Source organism: Gymnodraco acuticeps, unplaced genomic scaffold (assembly GCF_902827175.1).
Source record: "Gymnodraco acuticeps unplaced genomic scaffold, fGymAcu1.1, whole genome shotgun sequence".
Taxonomy (NCBI): domain Eukaryota; kingdom Metazoa; phylum Chordata; class Actinopteri; order Perciformes; family Bathydraconidae; genus Gymnodraco; species Gymnodraco acuticeps.
Genome location: NW_022990889.1, coordinates 1876752 through 1902433, shown reverse-complemented (window position 1 = coordinate 1902433; position 25682 = coordinate 1876752). Strand labels below are relative to the sequence as shown.

Genomic DNA, 25682 nt, shown 5'->3' with positions numbered 1-25682 from the left:
GAGCTGGTTGATGTCGCCAGGGAAAAGAAAGTTTGGGGCTCTCTGCTGGAACTGCTACCCCCGCGACCCGACCACGGATAAGCGGGAGAAGATGGATGGATGGATGGATTATTTACAGCTATTTGTAGCTGATAAACTAAGGGTATACACTAATAGGATGATGATGACAGTGCACCAGGTATTAAACATCTCAAAATAATATTAAAAACATAGGATATCATCTCAAATATATATATATAAAAATATCCTAAATAAATATAAGTTGCACAAAGAAAACAAATGTGATTCAAGCAGATCTGCATGCTAAAATATCATCAACAACAAGGTAATCTGAACCGTGCCAGATGTAAATCGAATAACGGGTTTCATCATTTGTTGTCATATTTGGTTGTGAAGTAACTCGCTGGGAAGAGTGTTGGCACAGAACTTGCTCACCTCCTCCTTTCCTTTCAAACGATAACTAGCCTATAAATAAAATCAGTGCAAATCCCAACATCTTCAATCATGATTAAAATACATTCAGCTCATCAATAACGTAACAGTTTTATATAATCTTCTACGTTTAATCCAGCTTGACCCAAACTCATCCCTCTACATAATGTCAATGTCACATTCAAGGACAGCTTTGTGGAGGAATCTAAAGTAAATCTGCACACCCTCAATACTCCTGTTTCTTCTTTGTTCTGAATATCTGCAGCATGCATTTTTTCTGACTCTCATCAGCACCAAGAAATGTATCAGCACTTGAAGACTGCTGGAAAATCGCCTGGTATTTTGAAGAAACTGCAGCCCTGCACATAAAACCTGTAAGCATATGCAGTCTTGCCAGTGTGAATAAAGCCATGTTCATAGTTGATGTCTAAGTGTATGAGACATTTCAACATCATTAGAGATGTGGTATTTGTTATGAAATTAAAAAAAAACACTATTCAATGTTACCAGAACAAATTATAATTTTCTTGTCAAGTGTTAAATGAGCCGTGTAATACGCTAAATATGAAAGCAAAAGCCAGTAGGTGAAAAGCTTAGCTTAGCACGAAGACTAGCAGCTAGGAGGAACTACAAAGCTCTCCAAAAATTGTTTTTTTGTATTGATAAAAACATTTAAATGAATATCTTAATTATTTAGTTTTTAAAAGCAGAATATGGGAATTTAATGTTTCTACTTTTGGACAGAGACAGGCCACCACCCCCTGCTTCTATTCATGTGTCTATGCTAAGCTAAGCTAACCAGCTGCTAGCTACAGCATCATTTTACTTACAAACATGAGAGTGGTATCAAACTTGTATTCTAGTAAAAAAAATTGTCAAAATGTACAATAAAAAAAATAAACCTGTCAAACATAATTAATAAGTTTCAATTACATTTGATCAAAAACTTCTAATTTTTTAAAGTATAATCTGATTTCATACTATGATCGAAATGAACACGACAACCTGAAATTCATGTGGTGGTATATGGAAGGATACATTGAGTAGATCAATAATGATATGTTTTTTTTCTTTTCTAGGAAACAATAATAATAATGGTTTGTCGAACAGCAATCTTCTCGTTATTTGCCGGCTGTCTCATTTGAAAGGTAGAAGAACATTCTCGTGTAAAAGGGTCTTTAGATGACTATTTGTGTGAGAGGTGTAATGACAGCTTTGGCGAGCAAACACATCATTATCCAACAAAAGAAGCTTGATAAGATGAATGATTTTTTTTTATATTTGGAGAGTATCACAATGACAGTTGACTGTAACACCATAAGTGTTTCGTTATCTTAGAAACGTGCGCGCTGCAGAGCTGCTGTTTGCAGGAACAGATTGTATTGTGAGCTGCGTGTTTGTTGGTGGTCTCGGCTGGATGTGTGGTGCAGTGTGGTGGTCATCTCCCCTCGGAGAAATGATCAGAGCGCTGCTTCTCTCTAATGATGCTATTCTGGGCTGACTCACCTCCCAGCTGACAGACACTGCTTTATTAGTTTCTTCAGGATAAACGTCTGCCTTTCCACCCCTTCCAAAGCCACATCTCAAGGGTCACTGAAAGCATCGTCCTTTATTTGGTTTATTTATAAACCCTGTCCCTGTGCCTCACTGAGCTTCTCCCCACACCTGGCTGTGCATGGCTGATCACATTGATCGAGCCAAATCTCTTCTAACAATGTGTAGAGGCAGCGGGCCTTGAACACCTCAGAACAAATGTATTATCTTCTTTTTTAAATGTGCTGATCATACCTCTGTTGTCAAATGTCAATGGCACAAAAGGCTAATGTTAAGGTAGAAAGGGTATATAGCAGGATATGTTTAAACACACACAAAATCTGAAATTATTGTGCATTAACAAATCTTGAAGACTCTTTTTTAAACAAGAAACAAGGACACTGCTAAATGTATTATTTAAACACAATGTGAATTACATTTTTGTTTTGATACCTTGCAAGATTCATTGTGAATTACTCATTTAATGTATGATAACGAAAAATCACATACAGCAAAAAGGACACTGTTTCTGTGTGTGCAATTGATCATGTCCCTGTAACAGGGAGTTCATTTTCTCGCCAAAGTCAAGAGTAGTTTATGGACCAATATGTCAGTATTGAACGTGAGCACAGACATAGATCTTGATAGTTGTTAGTAATCAAATCCAAGCTGGCAGAGGTAGAGATATGTGGCTGCATTTCACAGTTTCTTATGTTTGATATGAAGTCAAGGGTCCAAAGAAAATATGAACAACACCAGGGACTGTCTTTCTTTTTTGTATGGACTCCCAAGCGACAATGTTGTTTCAGAAAGTGCGCAAAAACCTAAACAAACTGAAGTCATCACAAGAAAGAATCAAATATTCTCAGTAGCCTACAGTAGTATGGCTGGGTGTATAAAAAAGCACCAAAGCTAACAAGTTCAACATATCTACTTTAAAGATGACAATATGTTAATGTTGACTTCACAACTTGTCTTTGAAACAAAAGAAGAATCTATGATTTTCTTAAAAACAAAGTACAAGAGGCAGAGAAGCATTTTACTCTATCTGCACATTTACATTTTAGGTTTTTCTTTCTTTCTGGTGACCCCATTCAGTTCCAACCACAGTCCCTCATGAATAGTGCTGTGTATTCAGCTGTCCTGGATTGGGAATCACATGTATTATCCCTAAAAATACACAAAACAATCCTCTTCTGGGTGTTACTCCTAAAAAGTGAATGCAGTTTGCTCCTCTGTAGCTGTTACAGGGAATTTTATTTCATGTTTACTTTTGAAACAATCCAACATTTTAAGGGTCAGTGGGCAAAGGTAGAAAATCCTGTATTGGTAATATTGTGGATTTCATACAACTCTTATAACTTTGCAGTAGAAACAAGTTTGATGCAGTGTTTTGAGGAACAAGGTTTTCTAAACGGACAAACCGTAATACACACAGAAAATTGTTTAATTTTGCAGGATTGATAAATAGGATAATTATGTGTTGGAAACATTTACTTCTAATTGTGTTCACTTCTGTCATCTTTAAATTCTTCAAACTTACATAAAAACATGCAGTGTAATAAGTTATAATGGTTGTGACTTAGACGTCAAAGTGCATGGCAATTGTGTTGTTGCTAACATTTATAGCTTCATCAATGCATAACAAAAAATTAACAATATCTATAGCATAATTTTCTGAGAAAAAGGTTCTGAATCTGAAAGGGATGATCACAGAATAAAGAGCTCACAGCCAGGAGCCCTGAACGACCCAGGAGCATTTCAGTGGAGGCATTTGGGCTTTAAAAGAGCAATTAGATCAATAGCATCAGTGGGAGCAGCAGGAGGACCAGGAACTCAGCATGGCTACTTACATATTTATTTAGGGCACATCCCCCTCCATCTGTGCCTGTATTAACAGTGACAGTAAAACAGCCTCATATTAATCCTTATACTAAGGACTGCATAACAATTGTAATGCAACATGTTGGCACATAGAAAGGCTCACAACCTCTGAAACTTGAATGCATTTGCCAATGTTGCCAATATTGAGATAAGCTTTAACAGTCAAGCTTCCAGCAGCAGTGACTAGATTAAAGTTCTGCAGTGGCCCCATTTATAGCAAGTAGCTTTTGATAAATTGCAGGTCTGGAGCTGTGTTGTTGCAGAGCAACAGCAGAGTATATAATTGATTTCACAGTGATGACCCAAAATCTCCTTTTCTAATACTTACCATTTTAAGTGCAAAGACAACCACAGTTGGCGAATCTTGCTCTGTACCTAGAACTCTGTATAACTCTGTACGTACGTTGGTCAAAGATGTCTTCATGAAGCTCAATAATGCCTTAACTGCTGCATTATTTCCTATTAAACACAACTTATTGTGCTTTTTGTGTGGATCCAATTTGTCGCACAGCTGCTACTGATTATGCTTTGAAACCATTTTGTCAAGCAACACTTGTACAATGAAAAGCTTGGTGAACCCTTTGATCAGCACTAACCAAATCAGGTTCCCGCTCCATTCTGTTCAGTGTGTCCCACTGAATAGAGAGCAGTGCCGCAGGTTGAGTATGAGGGCGACACAGCTAATGTGTTGCCAGAGGAGACATTATAGTCAATAGAAATATCCCTTTTCTTAAATTACTTACTACGCAGTTTCATTTTGTCTATTCATAGAACGTATGGATTACAGTATCAATAAACCCACATATTGCTAAACTATTTGTTCCACATATTAAGGAGGAGGCGCAACGGGAGAGAAAATGATAAACATGAGTCACTACATTGTGATACTGAACTGTTGTGTCATGGAAAACACCCCAGCAGAACTCTGGATGTCTCCAATACCACGGGACATCATCACAAATGCAGTTTAAAAGGATTGAAAATAAAAGAGTAGCCCACATTCTTGAGAATAAGATCCTGACAATGATTCAAATTTAAATGAATAACAAAGCGGAAATGTAAATAATATCAGTAAGCCCAGAAAAGGAAAACATACAATTTTCTCAAAGCAGGAATTTTGAGTTCCTCCTGAAGCCAATTTTGAGGTCAAAGCAAAAATGATGTTGATCCCACATTTTATTTGTAATGCCATGGTTGAGCTCTGAGCACATACTCACTATTGTGTATTATTATAGTACACACCTCTGTCCAGATACACTTCATATATGTGCTCAGTATAGAGCTCAACCAGGGCATTGCAAATAAAATGTGGGATACCTTTCAAACCAAAATGATGTTATCCGATCTCACAAATTGTATCCCTCCAAATGTGCCAACTGGAGCTCTGAGTTCCAAGCCAAACTGAACTGACTCCTTTTATACAAACACAGGGAGAGCCCTGAGCAATGAAAAAAGGGCCCACAGCAGTTCTTCCTCCGTCTGCTCAAACACAGAGTCACTAAAAAAACACTTAATAATCATAATATAATTTTATTTATAACAGTGGATAATATTATTATGTATGTGTGATGTGAATCAGATCATCAGATGGTTAGAAACATAACACCTTATGAATTAAAATGTTGCTGAGAAGTGTAAATAAGCAACTGCCCAAAACCTTAAAAGGTATAAACAGTAAGCTGCATCTTTTTAATACCTACTGGCCATTTGGAAAGACTTATATAACAGCTTATATAATAGCTTTCAATGCAGGCATCTAAATCTTCTTAATGACATTTCAGTGCTTTTAAAGTGAGAGTAAATGGAAGTTAGAATGACATCGAGTAAATGCTACTATTCAGGTTTGATTGAATCCCTTAGCTGCTGTGTCTGCTTAGAGAGGAGGTGCTCTCCCTCTGGGATGTGCAGAGCTGTGAGGCAAAGATAACTGGTTCTTATCTCGATCTGCTCAGTCAGGTATGTGAGCCCCGGGCCCACGGGAACACAAGCAGGGATCTCAGTGCTTTGGGCCTCACAAGCACACTGCAAACTCGGATGGGGATAAATCTTCTTTTCTTTTAACGCAGCCCTGTGTATTTTAATTATGTCTATTATCTACCTCGCACCAAGTGGTTTTGTCAACAGGCAAGCAGCCATATCACGGTGGTAGTGTATTAATGTCGGGCCTGTTTTGAATTGAAATCAGACAGGAAGAGGGTTTAAAAGCCAGGAGAGTTGTGATTCAAGCTGAGAAAGCTGCCGCTCGCTCTACCTCCTGTTGGAAACTCTGATATGAGTCCTGTCTGGTCTGTGAGTGCAACAGCAGGATACAAACACAGGCGATGGAGTCAGCTAAACTGCTCAGATTTAGAGAATGAGAGAGTATGTGAGAGATACACAGGTGATACTCTGCTTTAAACACCAGGGCGCTGAATGATCTTTCTGTTTGCCAGTATATGCAATCCTCCTTTCACATACAAAAAACAACTCAAATATCCATCTTTTGAATAGATCAACATGACATTTTATGCAGACATCAATAATTCATATGATCAGTCCTATTGACTTTACCTATGGCCACCAGCAGGTCAAATTTTTCAGTTTTACTTTTGATAGACATCATTTCGGTACAAAGATTCATGGTTCCCAGTCATTTAATCTTTCTGACTTTGATGATCCATTGATGTTTCCTCTGGCGCCACCATGAGGTCAGTGCATGCTTTGAGTGAAATGCCTCAACACATACATGTACGAATTATCTTCAGGCTAATCTATCTTCATGCTAATGATTTTGAATGATTTATGTGATCCCTTAACTCTCCATCTAGCGCCATTATCACGTGAGCATAACTTTTTTCCATACTTAGTCTATAACCAAAAATCTGCTTAACGTATGACATCCCCATTATTTACAACTAAATAAATCCATGTTTATTTATTTCTAAAATAATTAAATATATGCACACAAGCTAACATGCTACACTATGGTGGCAATGGTGAACATGGTCAACGCCAGCCTTTCAAGCACTTTAGGTTATTCCATTGGGCCCAAAATATTCCAATAGACTTACATTAGGATAGAGACATCTGTAAAGGCCCTGTCACACTGTCCCGAAATTGACACCCGATGGACACACGAATATGGAATTGTGAATTTCGCACGATGATGGCCCCGAACCACACACGAAGGCAACATTTACATTACATTTAAGACATACAACTGCAATGAAAGTACCAAAAACAATTATGTTACAGTACTATGATACTGTACTGATATCTTCAGACTTTGTTCTTTACTTTATCCGTCGTTATATGTAGAAAATATTACGTTTTCTCCGTAATGTTGTTTCCATAACAACAACAACTTCCTGTCAACTGTCCTTCAAAATAATATATTATATCCTTTTTAGTTTCACAGAACACAAATTGGGTTGTTTACATAATATATTTACATGATTTTGTTGTGCAATAAACCAACCCGATGGACACACGATAAAGGAAATGTTCAAATTCGGCTGTGATCCTAGCAACATCGGGCCATTCGTGAGGGCATCTTAAGCCATCGTATGACCGCCGGTGGAGTTTCTCAGGCTTCGGCAGCAACTTCGCGAGCGGTGGCAAAATCTTTGGCATGCCAAAAAATTGCCGAAGGACCTTGCGAAGGTTCATTTTCGTGTTGAATTTGTGTGTCAATTTTGCCCTTCGTAAGGCCATCGTGAGGGCATCTTGTTATCATCGGTGCCATCGGGCATTCGCCCCGATCAGAGTGAGGGTGAATGCACCGATGATAACACGAAGATGACACGATTTGACAAGATGCCCTCACGAGTGCCTTACGAAGTTGCCGCTCACGAAGTTGCTGCCGGAGCCTGAGAAACTCCACCAGCGGTCATACGATGGCTTAGATGCCCTCACGAATGGCCCGATGTTGCTACGATCACAGCCGAATTTGAACATTTCCTTTATCGTGTGTCCATCGGGTGTCAATTTTGGGACAGTGTGACAGGGCCTTTAATCAGGGGGAAATATGTGTTTTGATTAAATCAACTTCCCAGGTATGAAAACTTAAAAAGACGTCCTTAAAATGAATAGCTACTGAAACTCGTTGTAAATACATGTCTTAATTTCATCACATAGTATTCAAACCATTTTGGCTTTGTGTTACGGTTGAGTGAAGCAGGCAGGACCCAAATGCAGAATGAACTGAAAAAATACCTTTATTTCAAGGTCTAGAGGCACAAACAGAACACTAACACAACTAACACAATGAACCAACAATGACAGACAGAAAAACCACAAAACTAGGGCCACCAGGGTGGGTGGAGGGGGTCTGGAGTACGGGTTTTGGGCTGACAGCCCAGGAGCACAGCGGAGGACCGGAAGGGATCTCGGGCGGACGGCCCAGGTGCAAGGCAGAAGCCGAGAAGGGGGACTCGGGCGGACGGCCCGAGGGCAAGGCAGAGTCCAAGGTGGGGGACTCGGGCGGACGGCCCGGGGGCAAGGCAGAGTCCATGGTGGGGGTCTCGGGCGGACGGCCCGGGGGCAAGGCAGAGACCATGCGGGGCGAAGGCCACAGCGGGCGAACTCAGGGGGCCGAGCATGAGGGTGAAGGAAGCGGCAGGAAGAGTCAGGGGGCCGGGCCCGAGGGCGAGGACCGAGGCCGGGAAAGTCAGGGGGCCGGGCTCGGGGGCGAAGACCGCGGCTCTCAGGGGGCCGAGCATGAGGGCGAAGACCGCGGCTCTCAGGGAGCCGGGCTCGAGGGCGAAGACCGCGGCTCTCAGGGGGCCAGGCTCGAGGGCGAAGACCGCGGCTCTCAGGGGGCCGAGCATGAGGGCGAAGACCGCGGCTCTCAGGGAGCCGGGCTCGAGGGCGAAGACCGCGGCTCTCAGGGGGCCAGGCTCGAGGGCGAAGACCAGACAGCTCCAGAGGCCGGGCAGGAAGGCGCTGACGGGACAGCTCCGGAGGCCGGGCAGGACCCGGTGTCGGCCGGACAGGAACCGGAGCCGGTGGGACAGGCTTCGGCAGGATCCCCCATGGAAGAGGACCAGGAGTTGGCAGGACCCCCGGCGAGACAGGTGACGGCGGGACCTCCAACGAAACAGGACATAAAGTTGGCAGGACCCCCGGCAGAAGAGTAGTCGGCGGGACCCCCAACGGGACAGGACATGGAGCTGGCAGGAACCCCAGCGGAACCTCCAACGGCACAGGACATAGGGTTGGCAGGACCCCCGGCATGAGAGTAGTCGGCGGGACCTCCAACGGCACAGGACATAGGGTTGGCAGGATCCCCGGCAGAAGAGTAGTCGGCGGGACCCCCAACGGGACAGGACATAGAGTTGGCAGGACCCCCGGCAGGAGAGTAGTCAGCGGGACCTCCAACGGCACAGGACATAGGGTTGGCAGGACCCCGGGCAGAAGAGTAGTCGGCGGGACCCCCAACGGGACAGGACATAGGGTTGGCAGGACCCCCGGCAGGAGAGTAGTCGGCGGGACCCCCAACGGGACAGGACATGGAGTTGGCAGGACCCCCAGCGGAACCTCCAACGGCACTTCAGTAGGGACTTGAGTTGGGACTTGAGTAGGAACTTGAGTAGGGACTGGAGAGGGAACTCGAGAGGGGACTCGAGAGGGGACTCGAGAGGGAACTCGAGAGGTGACTCGAGAGGGGACTCGAGAGGTAACTCGAGAGGGAACTCGAGAGAGAGAGAGAGAGAGAGAGAGAGAGAGAGAGAGAGAGAGAGAGAGAGAGAGAGAGAGAGAGAGAGAGAGAGAGAGAACTCGAGGGAACTCGAGAGAGGGCTCGAGAGGGAACTCGAGAGGTGACTCGAGAGGGAACTCGAGAGGAGACTCGAGAGGGAACTCGAGAGGGGACTCGAGAGGGGACTCGAGAGGGGACCCGAGAGGGGACCTGAGAGGGGACTTGTGTCGGTCGGTACGCCGACAGGACACAGGGAGCTGGTGTCGGCTGGAGAGCCAACAGGAGACGAGGTGCTGGAGTCGGCCGGTACGCCGACAGGCCTCGGGGAGCTGGCGTTGGCCGGTACGCCGACAGGACTCTGGGAGCTGGCGTCGGCCGGTAAGCCAGTACTGGAGCCGAAACTGGAGTAGGGACCATGGCTACTGGGGCCGGCACTGAAGCCAGAACCATGGCTGCTGGGGCCGGAACTGGGGCCGGAACCATGGCTGCTGGGCCCGGTACTGGGGCCCGAACCATGGTTGCTGGGGCCGGGACTGGGTCTGGGACCATGGCTGCTGGGGCCAGAACTTGGGCCGGAACCATGGCTCTTGTCTGCTAGCCTGGCCTTGCGACTCCTTCTTTTAGGAGCCGTTTGGAGGCTTCGTGGACCTCCAAAAGCCAGACGAGTTCCAGAGAACGGCTCCTGGACAAGAGCAGGACATGGGGAAGAAGCAGGGGTTGACTCCGGACGGAACACACCGAGACGTTTGTAGTCAGCAGGCTGGAAATCACACACCCAGAGGAAGTTCAAAATCCAGCCAGGTAAAAATGTCACCAAGCCTGGTTTCTCCATAGCCAACCGGTGCGCCTCTACCAGAGCGGCCCCCTTCTGCAGAACACTGGACGCTCCCTTCCACCAATCAAAGCAGCAAGCCAGATAAAAGGTAAAATACTGTAATTCTACCTCAAATGGATCATCTGCTGGGTCCATTTGTGGTTGGTTCATTCTGTTACGGTTGAGTGAAGCAGGCAGTAGTGATGTTACGTATTGCACCGAGGCTTCGGAGCGTGTGTCGAGTAATCCCCGAAGCTTTTTGTGAAGCATGTGTCGAGGCTTGTATCGTTTTGGGCCAGTGACGTCATCGATGACAAACGAAGCCTCGCTGCCTGTCGATACCACGTGACTGCTTCACGAAGCGATTCAGATCGGTTGAACCGTTGAACCACAACGCTCGTAATACCCATGGATGTATAATAAGAACGATATTGCCCCTCCTGTACCCGGGCCCGCTGGTGACACGATGGAATTAAAAGAGCTCAAAACCTCACCTATATAGAGGTCGGAACATGTCATAAGTATAAATAGATACAAGCATAAATAAATGTAGGGAAAAAAACATGAATGAATAAATACAGGAATAAATATGTTACAGTATTTTCAGGGAGATTCAGCGTGTGTGCTGTGGCTCAGCTGGAAAGCAGTTGACTCACGATCGCAGGGTTCCTGGTTCAACGACTCGTCAATACGTATTTGTTGTTGTTTATAAAAGCTACAGCTAAATGAGATAATGTAGTTAATAAATGTATTCTTTGATATGGTTTAGCCTTTCTCAGGCTACAACATGGTTACGTTTATGAATATTATTAAGGAATACAAATCCCTATTTGTAATGTTTACCAGCCTCCTTAGGCTTTTCAATCACAATCATTCAACTGGAATAAAAACAATATTGTTAATATGAAAATATGATTTAATGTTCGTTGTTTAGAGTTATTCTAAGGCTTTACTCATTGGGAACTCGGTATGAGATAGAGCACACTGTTGAGATGTCCAATCTGCCTGTTTTACACACGTTGACCAGCAGGGGGTTTGTGTTCAAATGAAGCCCATGATGAAGCCTCATGAGATGAACCCTTTTGCGAACCAATTGGCTGGAAAGCTTCAAAGCTTCATAAGGCTTCATCTCGCCATCACTAGCAGGCAGGACCCAAATGCAGAATAAACTGAAAAAATACCTTTATTTCAAGGTCTAGAGGCACAAACAGAACACTAACACGAGAACATAGTCAAAGATAAACAATGAACCAACAATGACAGACAGAAAAATCAGAACTTAAATACACACAAGACTAATCACACAAACAAGACACAGGTGAGGAGGGAGGAGAAAACACAGGGGCACCAGGTGAACACAATCGGGTAATTAGGTAGGAGGGGAAACAGACAGACAGCAACAGGCAAGACAGGAGGTGAAGACTTTTCAAAATAAAACATGAAACCAAAGACAGAAAAAGACAAGACAAAACACAACACAGACAGATCGTGACACTTTGTGTGTTTACTTTCATTAGTATGAATGTGTTTCCACCCCAACACTGATGCAAGTCCTCTTTAGAAATGACAATGGGTAAACATTATGTATGCTAATGATCAGCGTATAATCACATTTGCCTATATGTCAGCATTTAACTCAAGTGCATACTATAACCATATACTGTATGGCATTTTTCAGTCTTAAATTGGATGCAAAGGAGGGGTTGGACCACATTCAGTTTGACAGCTTTCAGTGTTTCACAGCTTCTTTCTTTTAACACCCTGCAATAATGACTGACTTGTGTTTGTCCTCCAGGGCCTGCCAGCTATTCCCACCTCCCGACACAGCTGATCAGACCCAGCTGCAACACACGTGTCCCATCTTCTTGTCACATTCTCTTATCGGAAACCTGAAGAATAATCACATCTTGAATTAAAAGATCCATTCATTTTCTTATTGGAGGAGGAATATGACTGGTAACATGTATTAGAGAGGATATAAAAAGAGATTTCAAGTTGAGCCTTCTATAGGTTGATACGGTTAATCCGTTCCTCGATGACTAATAACGTATTTACCCAGTAGAGCATGATTCAGTCGCAAATGAATAGGTGGCGGATATCCTGCCTTACATTGCAGCCATGTTGTTGATGAAGCCTCAGATCTATTGTTAGTTCTGTCACCTAGAGAGGACTCATATTGCAGAAGCCTGGCTGATCCTGTTCGGTCCTGTCATGTCTGATTGTGCAGATGAGCCCTGACATCCTCGAGGACGGACAGGGATGATTTGACGTCACCCAACAACAGACACTGAAAAAGCTTTCCTCACCTTGTGCTGCAGAGGAGGTGTATTTTCGGTCAGAGTGCCCCATGGTGTCAAAGACGTCACAGTCTCACGGGTGTGAACTGCAGAACTAAAGTTCTCCAACTCGTTGTCAGAACATCCACTCATCCACACTGATGTACCCACATACTCTGACAGACCCAAACGTCTGACAGATGCAGCTCTGAGACAGTGTGTGATGAATTCACAGCGCAAAAAACACTCTTCGCTCTGAAATGTATTTAAAGCCACAACAAAATCTTCTACCCCGTTCCACAAATCTATCTAATAAAGATATAAAACACTGAACATGCAATTATGAAACGTTTTAGGTGAATTACATCTTTAAACAACAAGGTGTAAAAGGCCCAGTAATCTTGACACACAGATACGTTTAGAGATGGCTTCAGATTGTCTCTGTAGTGTTTCAGGGAGAGTTTTTGCTGTTAGCTCCATGAGGGGCAGACACATTGGTAAGCTTTTGATTTGGTGGTGTGAACAGAGGTGTTAGAGATCCTTCCAAAACAGCAATTTTGCCACCAATTACTTCTGCCGTTAGTGAGGCGGCTTTACAAAATCATAAACTCTGCCCAAAGTACGCAAGCTAAATCGTAGGGACACTTGTCCATTTAGAGGAAAAGAAGAAAAGGCGATCATGAAATATAGAGAAGAAAGCGGAAGTGTTTGGTTTTTTGATATTGAAGGTAAAATTCTTAATGATGTTAACACTACTATCACGGATATATCTTGAGCACTTGATTACTGGAGGCCATTCAGGCGCCTCCAATTCCGATATCCAATTAAAGGCTCCACAACAACTCCTAATAAGTGGGGCATGGAGTTGATAAGCAACCAATTCTGAAGCGTCAGGCCCTCTGCTTCATTAGCAGGATGTTGAGCTTAAACAGAACATTCAACACACAGGACATCAAAGTGCCCACTCTGCAAAATGAGTTGCAAACTCCCTATTAGATATGCACCAATCTCCTAGGATACAGCAGACATACACAATGATCACACAGCAAAATTGTTGTCTGTATAATGCTCTTGAATAATGCTATTGAATAATGCTCTACTCAATTACTGCTCACCAGAAAGGCAGGTGTTGGTTTGCACCGCGAGATGAGAAAGAACAGAAGGAGCGATGAAGGAGGCAGAGGAGGAGTGGAACCAAGACTTCAAGTAGAAAAAAAGTAGCGCTTCTCAATATGAAAACATCAAAGTGTCTGAAAATGTGTTATACTTCATGGGACATAATCATGCGTGGATAGTAGAAAAAATAACTTGCAGCATATGTGAGGGGTAGCAGGTTTTTAAGCTGCACTGAAGGCATTTTTTCCTAAATTTGCCGAGGTAGGAGGGAGGCATGGAGCAGTCCGGTGCAAAGCTGCAGCGGGGTTCCTGCCAGTTCATCGCTGTCGCAGCCCACACATTCGCTTGATACAATCGCAGTGACACCAAATGCCATGAGAATGTCAAACTCAGTGTTTAAAGAGACAACCAGCACAGAGGAAGAATCACAAACAAGCACCGCAACAACAAAGGATATATGCTGTGGAAAAATCTACATCTGTGTCGAAATGCAAATAGGGTTGTCAAGATGGGCAGAATAAACAAAGATGTCCCTCATGAGATATTTGTATAAAAACTATTTTGATCTTTATGAATAACAGCAGCAGATTTCTTTTTTAGAAGAAGATTCAGATCAGCCCTTCAAGTTTGACATTTTGGGCAGTACATTTATTTGCTTTCTTGCCAAAAGTTAGATGGGAAGATTAATATTATGTCTGTATCTAGCTGAAAACTCCAGGTTTCAAAAATTGTAAATGGACTGAATTTATAATGTGATTTTCCAGTCTTTACAAACTCAGTAAAGCACTTCTTCATAAACAAATTCACAAACAATTGTACAGAATAGAAGCTGCCATTTAAGGTGCCACCTCAGCTCAGGGAAGCTTACATTTACACATCATTGGCCATGTCATCAGGAGCAATTTGGGGTTAAGTATCTTTCCCAAGGATACACCGACAAGTTGAATGTAAAGGCTTGGTAACCAATCACTCTACCAGCTTTAGAGTGAAGCCATTATAATATACAGCAGGATCGACTCCTCAATGCCAACAAATATCCTGTTATATAGAAGTCTATTGGAAAATGACTCCAATTCTTGTTTGATGAATTGCTTTAAATCCTCAGAGGATAATGGTCTCAATCGCTATGGTCTCAAGGATTTTTAAATACAGCATGATATTCATTGGAAAATAATTGTCACGATCTGTCTATGTTTTATTTTGTCCTGTCTAGATCTATCTTTGTTTTCCTGTTTTAGTTTGAAAAGTGTTCACCCCCAGTCTTGTCTGTTGCTTCCTGTCTCTGTGTTCCCTCCTGCCTGATTACCCAATTGTGTTCACCTTGTGCCCCTGTGTTTTCTCCTCCCTCCTCACCTGCGTGTTGTTTGTTTGATTAGTCCTGTGTGCAACTGCATTTAGGTTCTGCTTTTTCTGTTAGTCTTTGTGAGATTCTTGATGTTGCTGGAAGGATTTTGTTCTGAGGGATTTTTACATTTTGCCTTGCCTTATTTGACTTTGTTGCCTGGCCTAGTTCCGCAATAAAAGTATTTTGGATTTCAACCAATCTTCTGCATTTGGGTCCTGTGTACCTTGCCCTCCAGCCGTGACAATAATGGTCCCATCTAGAGTGAAATAGACAGTAAAGTATGCATTATGGCGGGGCTACATTGATTTTAACAGGCAGGTGTTTGGTCTTTTAACTTTGAACCATCACATGTGTTCAATTCATGCAAGTTAGTTGAAGCAGCGTTCGAGGGTACTTAGCTCTACCCTCTTCAGTCAAATACCAAAAATGCGGCCCGATGATCCGTATGATTACTATAAAGCATGCCAGAAGCAACCTCTTTTCACTTTTTATACTAAGCTAGGCTGTTATGGCAGTCAATGCAACTAGTGCTCAGCACAGTCTGGCTGTGTCCCATTCTTCAATGGCCTGTGTTCATCTTTTTGTTATCATGCTTTCATAACTTATTTTCATTCTAGGTTTTGCCCCTTGAACCCCTCTGAAGTCTGAGAGCTTAACACATTGTTTGACTTGTTTAAAACCTGACAACACTTTTGTATTTTGTATTTCTTGACTGTTGAAACACTGACATTGGTTGGGGCCCAACATAATGATTACTGGTTCTGACTACACGATGATTCATTGCTATCAGACTCTAAATCACTATTAATAATTGTTAAAAACTTTTTACATGAACTTCAAAAGGATCTATAAATATAATCTCCGATCTACAGTAAGACTGTTGAATATAAACCTCCCAATGCAGACTGAAGAAAAGGTTATATTTAGAAAGAAGGGGAGGAAGAGCAGCAGCTGTGATGTAAGATATCTGAAAATGGAAACTGCTCCCAGGGGTGACAGCGCTTATTCTATCCACCTTAATTATTTATTTTCCCTTTAATAGACCGCCGACGACAGCATTTTCAGGGCAAAGATCACGCTGCATGAGGACTGCTGACGTCCTGTTGCTCCCAGTGCTAATGAATGTGTCCAAACCATTGAGCCTTGGCTTTGTCTGTGCCGCCGCGTCCATCATCTCTCTGTGGACAGCAGCTCTGTCCATGATACAGGTAATATCCATCCATCTTCTCTCGCTTATCCGTGGTCGGGTCGCGGGGGTAGCAGTTCCAGCAGAGAGCCCCAAACTTTCTTTTCCCTGGCGAGTCGCGACATCAACCAACTCTGACTGGGGGATCCCAAGGCTCTCCCAGGCCAGCAAAGAGATATAATCCCTCCACCTGGTCCTAGGTCTACCCCTTGGTCTCTTCCCAGCTGGACGTGCCTGAAACACCTCCCTAGGGAGGCGCCCAGGTGGCATCCTAATTAGGTGCCCGAAGGAAAAAAAAACTACATTCTACAAAATTATAATAACTGTAGCACATTAGGTTATCTTTACCCAAAAGCATAGGTACAACCAAACAATTACAGGTAACTTCAGTTCTGCACTTTGAAAGATGTAGCAACAATATTTGACATGTAAAGTATCACAAATATTCCATTACAAATCAAGACTGTTGCTAATTTATATTGCAATGTATCTTGGATAGTAGGAACCCATTATTTTGCCTTGGATGACAACTGTATGTGCTGCTTTATAAAACCACTTTCTCCATGTGCCTGGTAAACAACATATCCCCGGGGGCTGAGAAGGCAATCACAGGTGAGAAATCACTGGCAGCATTGACGACTGCAGTCCTGATACGTCAAGTGTTTGGATGGGTCATGAAGTGATTAGTTCCAGTCTCAGAGGAAAAGAGCAGGGGTCAGAGGACTAATGATTGAACCTGGTGGTGGCTGCTTACATGTGCAAGTGAAAAAAAAAACAGGCACAATCTAAAAAGTATTTGAGTAAATGCCACAAAAGCCTGGCGGTCCACGGTGGAATGTTATGTGTCTGATTTACCTGTTCTTTGCAGGGCTGAGAACGTCACTGTTCTCATTAGAAACTGCTTCTGTGCTGTCTCATAGCAACCTAAAAATAGAAATGTCCCTATTAGGCTGTATAGCTGTGATGGCTGCTGCAAGTTTTGGCCTCTTTAATTGTGCAATAAATATATAGGTGTGAAATATTTGTGCTCCATCTCTTCGTTTATTGAGCAGTGAAACAAGCCAATCCGAGAGACATTGGTTGGAGATATGCATAAATAAACCCTAATTATTATTGATGTTATATCATATTTATCACTGCTTATAAGAAATCTAACAATATATCTGGTTTAAGAAGCCCATACGTGTTACATATTGGCATTTCCTTCAGGAAGCAGTGTGATGTGGATCAAGAACAGATTCCTGCTTTGTCATATTTGAGATCAATGATCTTCGCTGTGCCCTTTATTACATGGCAGATAGGAAGATTGTCTTTATTCTAACAACTGGCACTGATGTTCCACACTGCAGACATATTACATTGTATTTATAGAACAGGTTTATAATCTAAGGGATGGATTCACAAAGGTACAAAAAGTATAAAAGAAGACCCAGCGAAATTGCTTGTTTTCATGTGGGTCCAGCAGTGTCCGCTGCTTTCATTTGAAAATTATCCTTTTGAAAATATTTAAATATAATACACACATGCAGAACATTAACATGTGTTTGTGAGCTTCACGTATGAAGATCAGGACATAGGTTTTCATCAGACGCAATTTATTTCGGTCGACTCTGACGTCAAGAGAATACACGTTTCATTCAACAAGCAAGAAGTAAGTTATTTATAACCCGCAGCATCTCCAGGTTGTGATCCTTGAGTGCGCAGTGAAAGGAATACTCCCCATTGGACTGATGTAGTGAGCCTGGATCACAAAAGCCACAGCGCTCATGTGCTATGGTGCCACAGAGGGACGGCGCCCTGACACCTAAACCAGGACGCGTACTGTAGATAGAAACATTCGCATCTATAACAATAGGGATTTTGCGAAATACTGCAACAAACTTTCTCTTTTGAATAATTGATTTCCCACGATTTTTTCCCTCTTACATGAGAAAGCAATGGGTACTTTGAGCATGGAAAACCTCTCCTCTGAACAGGTAAGACAATTAGCAAAGCAACTTTATGTTTGGTTAATTATCGAACTACAACATAATGAAAACGAGGCTTCATTAATTCAACTTCAAATGTCGTTATCTTGCGTCGGTGCTTTCTTCGGTGCTTCTTAGAGGAGGACGGTAAACAAAAAAGATGAACCTTTTCATTACTTAAAATACAATACGATGTGTGTACAATGTTATATTATGTGATTTCATATTTACATAAGGAAACAATTTCAAATGCAGAATTTAACGGACGAACAGACGACCAACAAATTGTGTAATGGAGCGCGTTTCTGTCGCCAAGTTCTCCAAAATGATAACCATGGACAGCGACTCTTACGGCTCACATGGTGCCGATATTTGATTTCGCCTCTACATGCAGATTTTTCTCCCTATATTAATTGTATACATTGAAAACCACCTAATAGTTGGTTATGCAGTCTAATAGGCATTTTTGCAAACAAGGCTGGTGCTTTTGCGCACTTGAGGTTGATTAATTAATCGTCGCTTTTATAAATATGAAAACACAAACAATCTCCTGTCTCGACGAAGATAACAATATAAACTTTGATATTTAACATCAACATATCATGATCATCAATCGGTATTTGTTTTTGTGAATCTAACAGGTGCTGCTACCATGGTGTCTCCAGCATTGGCATGATTTTTGGCCATGATTAATTTCACCTTTGTAAAAATATATCTTTTGCACATTACCATCGTCTAAATTATTATGTAAAAAATATATTTCCTATATCGAAAACATGTGACAGTAAGTTATATTACAACCCTTGTGTTATAACTGACTGCCACCTGCTGGTAGTGATTATTTAGCAACAACATTAGAGAAACAAAAAATATAAGCCTCAATTTTAAAAGATCTTTGTATGCTGAACTTCTTTGTTGATTTCTTCAAAGGTTTGTGAGCTGTAAGTACAACATTGAGAAGACCTTTGATTGACTGGGAGATGGCAGATATACTCGAGCTGCGGACAGATGGAAACTCTCTCCTGAAGGCGGTATGGCTCAGGCGCTTGCGACTAACTAGGCTCCTGTTGGAAGGAGGTGCATACATCAACGAGAGCAATGAACGTGGAGAGACGCCCCTCATGGTGGCCTGCATGTCCACACACAGTGACCAGCAGAGTGTGAGCAAGTCAAAGCTTCTGAAATATCTGCTGGACAACCAGGCAGACCCCAACATACAGGACAAAGCTGGCAGGACGGCTCTAATGCATGCCTGCATCAACAAAGCCGGGCATGAGGTGGTGGACCACCTGCTGAGCAATGGAGCTGATCCCAGTCTGGAGGACAGGAGCAAGGCCTCAGCGCTGGTCTATGCTATCAACGCAGGTGACAAGGCAACACTAAAGCTGCTCTTGGATGCATGCAAAGCTAAAGGCAAGGAGGTCATCATAATCACCACAGACAAATCCCCGTCTGGCACTCAAACTACCAAGCAGTACCTAAATGTCCCCCCATCACCAGAGCTGGATGAGAGGTCCTCCCTAGAGTACTGCACCTCTCCGTCTGACATTAATGTCACTGCATCTCCCACACCTGAGCAGGAGCAACAAAACACAGTCTTCAGTTTCCAAACCAAGTTAAAAACCTCTAGTTCTGCTTCAAAGCTAGCCAACGGGCCCACGTCTCCAACACGCCGGACTGCAAATCCCAAGCGTGCACGTTTGCCTCAGCTGAAGAGGCTGCAGTCAGAGCCTTGGGGGCTGATCGCTCCCTCAGTCCTGGCCGCAGCAGCCGCCGCCCAAGAGGAGAGCAAGAAAGCCAGCACTGATGAGGATGTTGTCGCAGGGGTGAACGGACTCTCTCTTAGTAAGAGGTCAGTTTTATCTCGACAGAGCAGTGTGGATGGGAAGGACAGCTTGTTCCCGCTGGTGGGCGAACAACCCTGCAAAATGACAACCTCGATATCAGTTCCTCCAACGTCCAAAGTATCATATGAGAGATCTGTAGGCCAGCACCAGCTGCTGGCCCGGCGCAGTACTGTGCCCACAGAGGAGAGCAGCAGCTGCAGCAGTCTGAGAGACACAATGCATATAAGACATCTGGGGAACGACCACTATGACTCAGACTCACAGCTCTACTCAGGCTCTGCCATGTTAGACTCTCCGAAGATCCCAGGGGATCGAAGGAAACTAAACACTTCTCCACTAGCGATTCTGACCAGCTCCAGGGAATCTCTAGAGAGCAACACCAGCCCGTCCTCCCCAAGCGCAGCACGCAGGCGGGTACCTGGCTTCCTGGAGAGGAGAGGCTCAGGCACTCTGCTGCTGGACCACATCTCCCACACCAGGCCCGGACAACTGCCCCCTCTCAACATCAACCCCAACCCTCCCATTCCTGACATTGGGGCGAGTAGCAAGCCCTCCTCACCTCTGGCCACAGGGATTAGATCTATAGCTCCAGTAGCACCAAACACACCAAAGAGAGGCGGCCTCAAGTCCAAGAAGAAACTTGTGAGGAGGCACTCTATGCAAGTGGAGCAGATGAAGCAACTTTCTGATTTTGATGAGCAGGCTCATTAGTTAGTAGTGGTGTTAATGCAGCGCATATTGTTGTTGTAGAAATGTGAACACCATAAATTGTCAGGATGTACATCCATATGTTCAGCTGTGTAGACTCACAGCCATCTAGATGTTGAATAATGTATAATTTATTTAGTATATATACATACATATATATTGAAACTGAGCAATATAGATAGACTTCCTCCCTGTGTTAAACCCAACCTGAAGGAATATTATCTTTTGACACAGCATCTGCTGTATATGTATTACAGTTTTGAATGTAAATGCCAAGTAACGGTACTATTCCTCTGAACTAGCTCTCTTACAGAATAATGTACTGCGTAGGGAACATACAGGGTCCACTTGTAGCCAGCAGGCCACTTGGGTGCAAATTGTGCATATGTAATTAGCACCATTAATGGGCTTTCTTTTTAAAAGAAAATTGTGATGCACTTGTCTGAGATGTAGCTTTGAGTAAGATGAAATGTGACTGTTTGTAGCAAATTTGTAAAAAGTGCCTTTCAGATAAATAAACCTAAAAAAAAGAAATGGACATATACATTTAATGTATTAGGAGCATTTTTAATTCATGATGATGTAACCAAAATGTGTTTTATTTCAATATTGTTGGTCTCATATGGAACACTACAAAGAATATACGTGATGTGTATGAATGAAAAACATGCCTTAAGAAACAGGTACAACCATGGGCTATGTATAACAGCACTTTATTGCCCAGGAGAAAAAAGGTTGCTATTAACAGTGTTACAAACCTTCAAGTATACGTAATCCTTATATGATTAAATCAAGTAACATTAAATGACATTCAACCCCTCAGTCAACACAGACATTGTTGAATTTTGTCACTTTAAATGTCATTTCACGCTAATGGCAATCAAAACTAAAGATCATACAGCTTCCATGTTACTTAACTGTGAAGCATTGCTTCTGTTTAACTGAAATCCATAGTATTTTTGCAAGTAGTTTGTTGAATATTCTGAATAAATGTCTATCTCTTGTGAATGCTGTCTGTTTACTTATTTGTCACGTTAAGTAGGAGCTCAGCTGATAGTGGCCACACAGACGCTCATTAGAGAGAGCATCAGTCCGTCCTCAGGCCACTCGTTAGTCCTTTGGTACTATGAAGATGATGATGATGATGAGCATCATCGATGTCACCGTGATTATGTCCGGCTAACCATAGCCGCACTCAGATCCCACAGCTTCTTGGCAGCTTCATCATCCAGGCCCTGGGGGGCGGCGGTTTTAGGGGCGCAGTCGCTGTAATCAGTGAACAATTCACTGTTAGACATGTGACTTAGTCCATTTCCACAATGCTGATTTACTCACAAGTAAGAATGCTCATGATGAATAATAATTGGTTTGTGGTAATTTGATTTATGGTTATTTAGTTTGGTATTATTCACTGACTTGATAATGGCCTTTAGTTGAGTCCTGTTTTTTGACCGATTTTGGGTCCTTTTGTATACAACAATTATAATTTAAAATGACAACTGTGATGTAGTTGAAAGTGGTCACTAATTATGACCCGCCACTGCAGCCCCCACTCAGCTCTATGGATCATTTTAATCTATTTTAAATCAATCTCTTTTCTGCAGCAGGCAGATATTTTCGGTAAAAAAGCTCTGATAAGCACACTGTATTATACCTGGCCATCAACAAAAGCCAGATATTTCCCTCATGACTCAGTTGGAGAGCAAAAAAGAGCGTCAATTATCGGGCGGCAAGGAACATGAAACCCAAATGAATACAATTTTGTCTGTTTGATAAATAGATAATTGTTTGCTAGCACATTGGGCCCATCACTTATTTGCCAGTGTATCTTATAAAATAGAAGATAGCTGTAGCAGAAGACAACCACGACTGCATTTCCTATGTTGATTCAGAGTGTATTATGCAGACATAAGCCAAAAGAATAGTTAATGACCCAACCTATGTTATAAACTTGGAGTATTAGCTACTGCTGTCGATGTCTCCTTTGTATGTTAAGTGTTAAAAATACTCTGTAGAACAATGAAGTTCCCCTTGAATCTTGTATTGAACGTGGCTGTCTCACTTCTAATAATGAAGCTACTGATTCACAATGACTGACCTGTAGAAGAGTCCACTTTCATTCTGCAGGCTTTCCTCCACAGCGCAGTAGATGGTGGTCTGAGCGCCTTCTGTTGGAGACTTGATGAGGAACATGAATGGTGTGAATAGAACTTTCTTCCACAGGGGCATTTCGGGCCACATGTGTCGGCCGAGATCTGTATGGATGACCCCAGGGTGCAGGCTGTAACTCGTTACTCCGGTCCCTGCAAAATGATAAGACGTGTCATTCACACAATCTAGGAGTCTATTAAAAACTGCATAATGTTTGGTGTACATTTAATGTAATGTTAATACCTTTCAAATTGTTAGCCAGCTCCCTTGTAAAGAGGACATTAGCTAGTTTACTTTGAGTATAGCTTTTCCAAGGGTGGTATTTCTTCTCCAGATTTATGTCATCAAAATAGATTTGACCTGTTGAGCGAAAGCAGTATTCACAGAGGAATAATTTAATATAAAATATTAATGAAGGGACAACATTTGTGAGAGAATAAAAGTCTCTCTACATCTCTTGAAGTGAACTAAAAGAAGAGAAAAGTGGCACCTTTTTCATGAGCTAAACTGGAGACATTGACAATGCGACTTGGGGACGACTTCTCCAGGAGATCCAACAGGCAGTTTGTTAAAAGGAAGTGGCCCAGGTGGTTCACACCAAACTGCATTTCAAAGCCATCTTCAGTCTTCCATTCTGGGCAGCTCATAATACCTAAAAAAAAAAAAAAATGGAAGACAGATGTGCAAATGTGTTATATCACACCATCAGAGGTGAGAAGTGATTTATATCTACCTGCATTATTGATGAGTACATCCAGCCTTTCTTCATTATCTAGAACGTCTTTGGCTAGTTGTCGCACCGACTCCAGAGACGCCAAGTCCAACTTTCTAACAACAACTTGGTCGTTTCCACTCCTCTTCATCACCTCTGCTGCAGCTTTATTGGCTCTGTCCATGTCTCTGCAGGCCAGAATGACTCTTGCGCCTGCAATGCAGCAGCAAATCTTGTTAGTTTTCAAATGAAATGAAATGCTTAAATGCGACAACATAAAAACTGGATAAGCCACAAACCCCTTCTAGCCAGGTCTACAGCGGTTTCTTTGCCAATCCCAGTGTTGCCTCCGGTGATAAGGACGGTCTTTCCTTCCAGTGAGGCTTTACTGCGACAAACTCTACCTGCCATCCATTTCTTCACACCAAAGAGTCCTACTCCTGTTGGAAAAGTTAGTTAAAATACGTCTCCATCATTGACAACTGACACTTCACTGATCTGCAGTTATATTTATATATTCGCATATAAAAAAAGTTTTAAATAAAAAAATACTGGCACATATTTTGTCAATCAGTTAATGGTTTTCAAGCAAATATGCTAAAAATTGGCTCGAGAAAATGATTGAAGACACAATAATATACTGTTTTTTTATCACAGTAAATAGGGTTTCATCAGGAATGTCTTGTATGTACCTTAATTGCTGTAAAATAGGCTCAATATATATGTCTATTCATACATCCCTTTATTATTATCATAGCTCCCATCAGGGGACCATTTAGACAACAATAGAGGCAATAATCCATCATTCATTTGTATAACTAAAATGAAGGCTCACACCATTTACTCAAACCATGGGTTAGTAAATATGTAATGATTTTGTAGCTGTGGTCCTATGCAGCAATTACAGAACAACAGAGCAAACATTGGGACTTGTCAAACCATTTTCAAAAGCTATTTTAAATAGCGACACTTTTAGCATTATAAACTTGTTGCAAAACACGTCAGTTCTCTAAGCATGCAATCACATGTATTTTCATGAATTCAACCAGTAAACACTTTCAGTTTTTGCAGGACCACCGTCTCTCAACTGAATCATTAAAGACTGCACTGTATATTATCAGGCATAAGCACCGTAAAGTGTACACACTAGACTCACTAAAGATGTTAGTTGTTGTTTCTTCCGAAAAAGTATTACCTGTTACTGTGATCACAGCAATAGTTTTAGGATACTGGAAAACAAACAATTGTATCGCTGTAAAGTTCTGCATTGTCGTGTTAATCCTGACCCTGTTATACACGTAAATTAAACCGTCTCCAATGTATTTCAGTTAAAACACGGTCCCTTTTGAATGAGCTACAAAAGTCGGAAACAAGGGTGTCACTACCCGATCTGCAGCTCTGCCCGATCTGCAGTGCGCATGTGCGAGATGGTCCGCCATATTGGACAACTCCGGACGGCAACCCAAGTAGGACAACATTGACACAGTGGCATTTGGCAAAACTCAAAAGGAAAACTCGAGAGAGATGAGTTATTGTTATTACAACGTGACTTCACTATTATTTAACAACTCTTTTTATTGGGTTCTTTTATTTGGGGTTAAGTACATTGTCAGAATAAGTGAGAAATGAATTTAACTTCTGTTAGACAGCTATCATACTGAACACATATTTACTGTGAATGTGTGCAAAAATGTATGGCATATAGCTGTCAAACAGAAGTTAAATCCATTTCTCACTTATTCTGACAATGTACTTAACCCCAAATAAAAGAACCCAATCAAAAGAGTTGTTAAATAATAGTGAAGTCACGTTGTAATAACAATAACTCATCTCTCTCGAGTTTTCCTTTTGAGTTTTGCCAAAAGCCACTGTGTCAATGTTGTCCTACTTGGGTTGCCGTCCGGAGTTGTCCAATATGGCGGACCATCTCGCACATGCGCACTGCAGATCGGGCAGAGCTGCAGGTAGTGACAGATGGAAACATTTGTGCAGATAAACAGCTACATAACAATAGAGGCTTCTCAATACTCAAAT

General features: G+C 42.4%; 2 protein-coding genes across 4 annotated transcripts in view; one reads left to right on the top strand and one right to left on the bottom strand.

Annotated features, from left to right (window-relative positions):
• ankrd34c (ankyrin repeat domain 34C) overlaps window positions 1–21793 on the top strand; it is a 25874-nt gene extending 4081 nt beyond the window's left edge. Inside the window, exons 1-2 of one of the 2 annotated variants that reach the window (XM_034233670.1) lie at window positions 17849–18239; window positions 19161–21793. In XM_034233670.1, coding sequence (XP_034089561.1) covers window positions 19211–20788 — 1578 coding nt within the window. In that variant the 5' untranslated portion in view covers window positions 17849–18239; window positions 19161–19210 and the 3' untranslated portion in view covers window positions 20789–21793. Of the gene's footprint in view, window positions 1–17848; window positions 18240–19160 lie in introns of those variants that run through there. The other variant, XM_034233671.1, reaches the window with a different exon arrangement.
• On the bottom strand, window positions 21332–25682 carry LOC117557715 (retinol dehydrogenase 13-like). 2 transcript variants are annotated; one of them, XM_034233672.1, is made up of 7 exons: window positions 24844–25050; window positions 23948–24088; window positions 23670–23861; window positions 23427–23588; window positions 23180–23296; window positions 22884–23088; window positions 21332–22051 (listed from the first exon to the last, which is right to left on the bottom strand). In XM_034233672.1, the coding sequence occupies exons 1-7, from the start codon at window positions 24914–24916 to the stop codon at window positions 21955–21957; spliced, it is 987 nt and encodes a 328-aa protein (XP_034089563.1). In that variant the 5' UTR covers window positions 24917–25050; the 3' UTR covers window positions 21332–21954. The 2 variants fall into 2 exon arrangements, with proteins under 2 accessions (XP_034089563.1, XP_034089564.1); XM_034233673.1 differs by lacking the exon at window positions 24844–25050 and adding an exon at window positions 25657–25682 and having other exon boundaries at window positions 21769–22051.

Bases quoted from the DNA above. Each gene is read 5' to 3' on its own strand.
- LOC117557715 (XM_034233672.1), bottom strand. From the start codon at position 24,916: ATGCAGAACTTTACAGCGATACAATTGTTTGTTTTCCAGTATCCTAAA. The intron at 23,089-23,179 runs GTATTAACATTA...ATCATTTTGCAG, and splicing joins GCTGGCTAACAATTTGAAAG to GGACCGGAGTAACGAGTTAC. The intron at 22,052-22,883 runs GTCAGTCATTGT...CACTGATTACAG, and splicing joins GAAAGTGGACTCTTCTACAG to CGACTGCGCCCCTAAAACCG.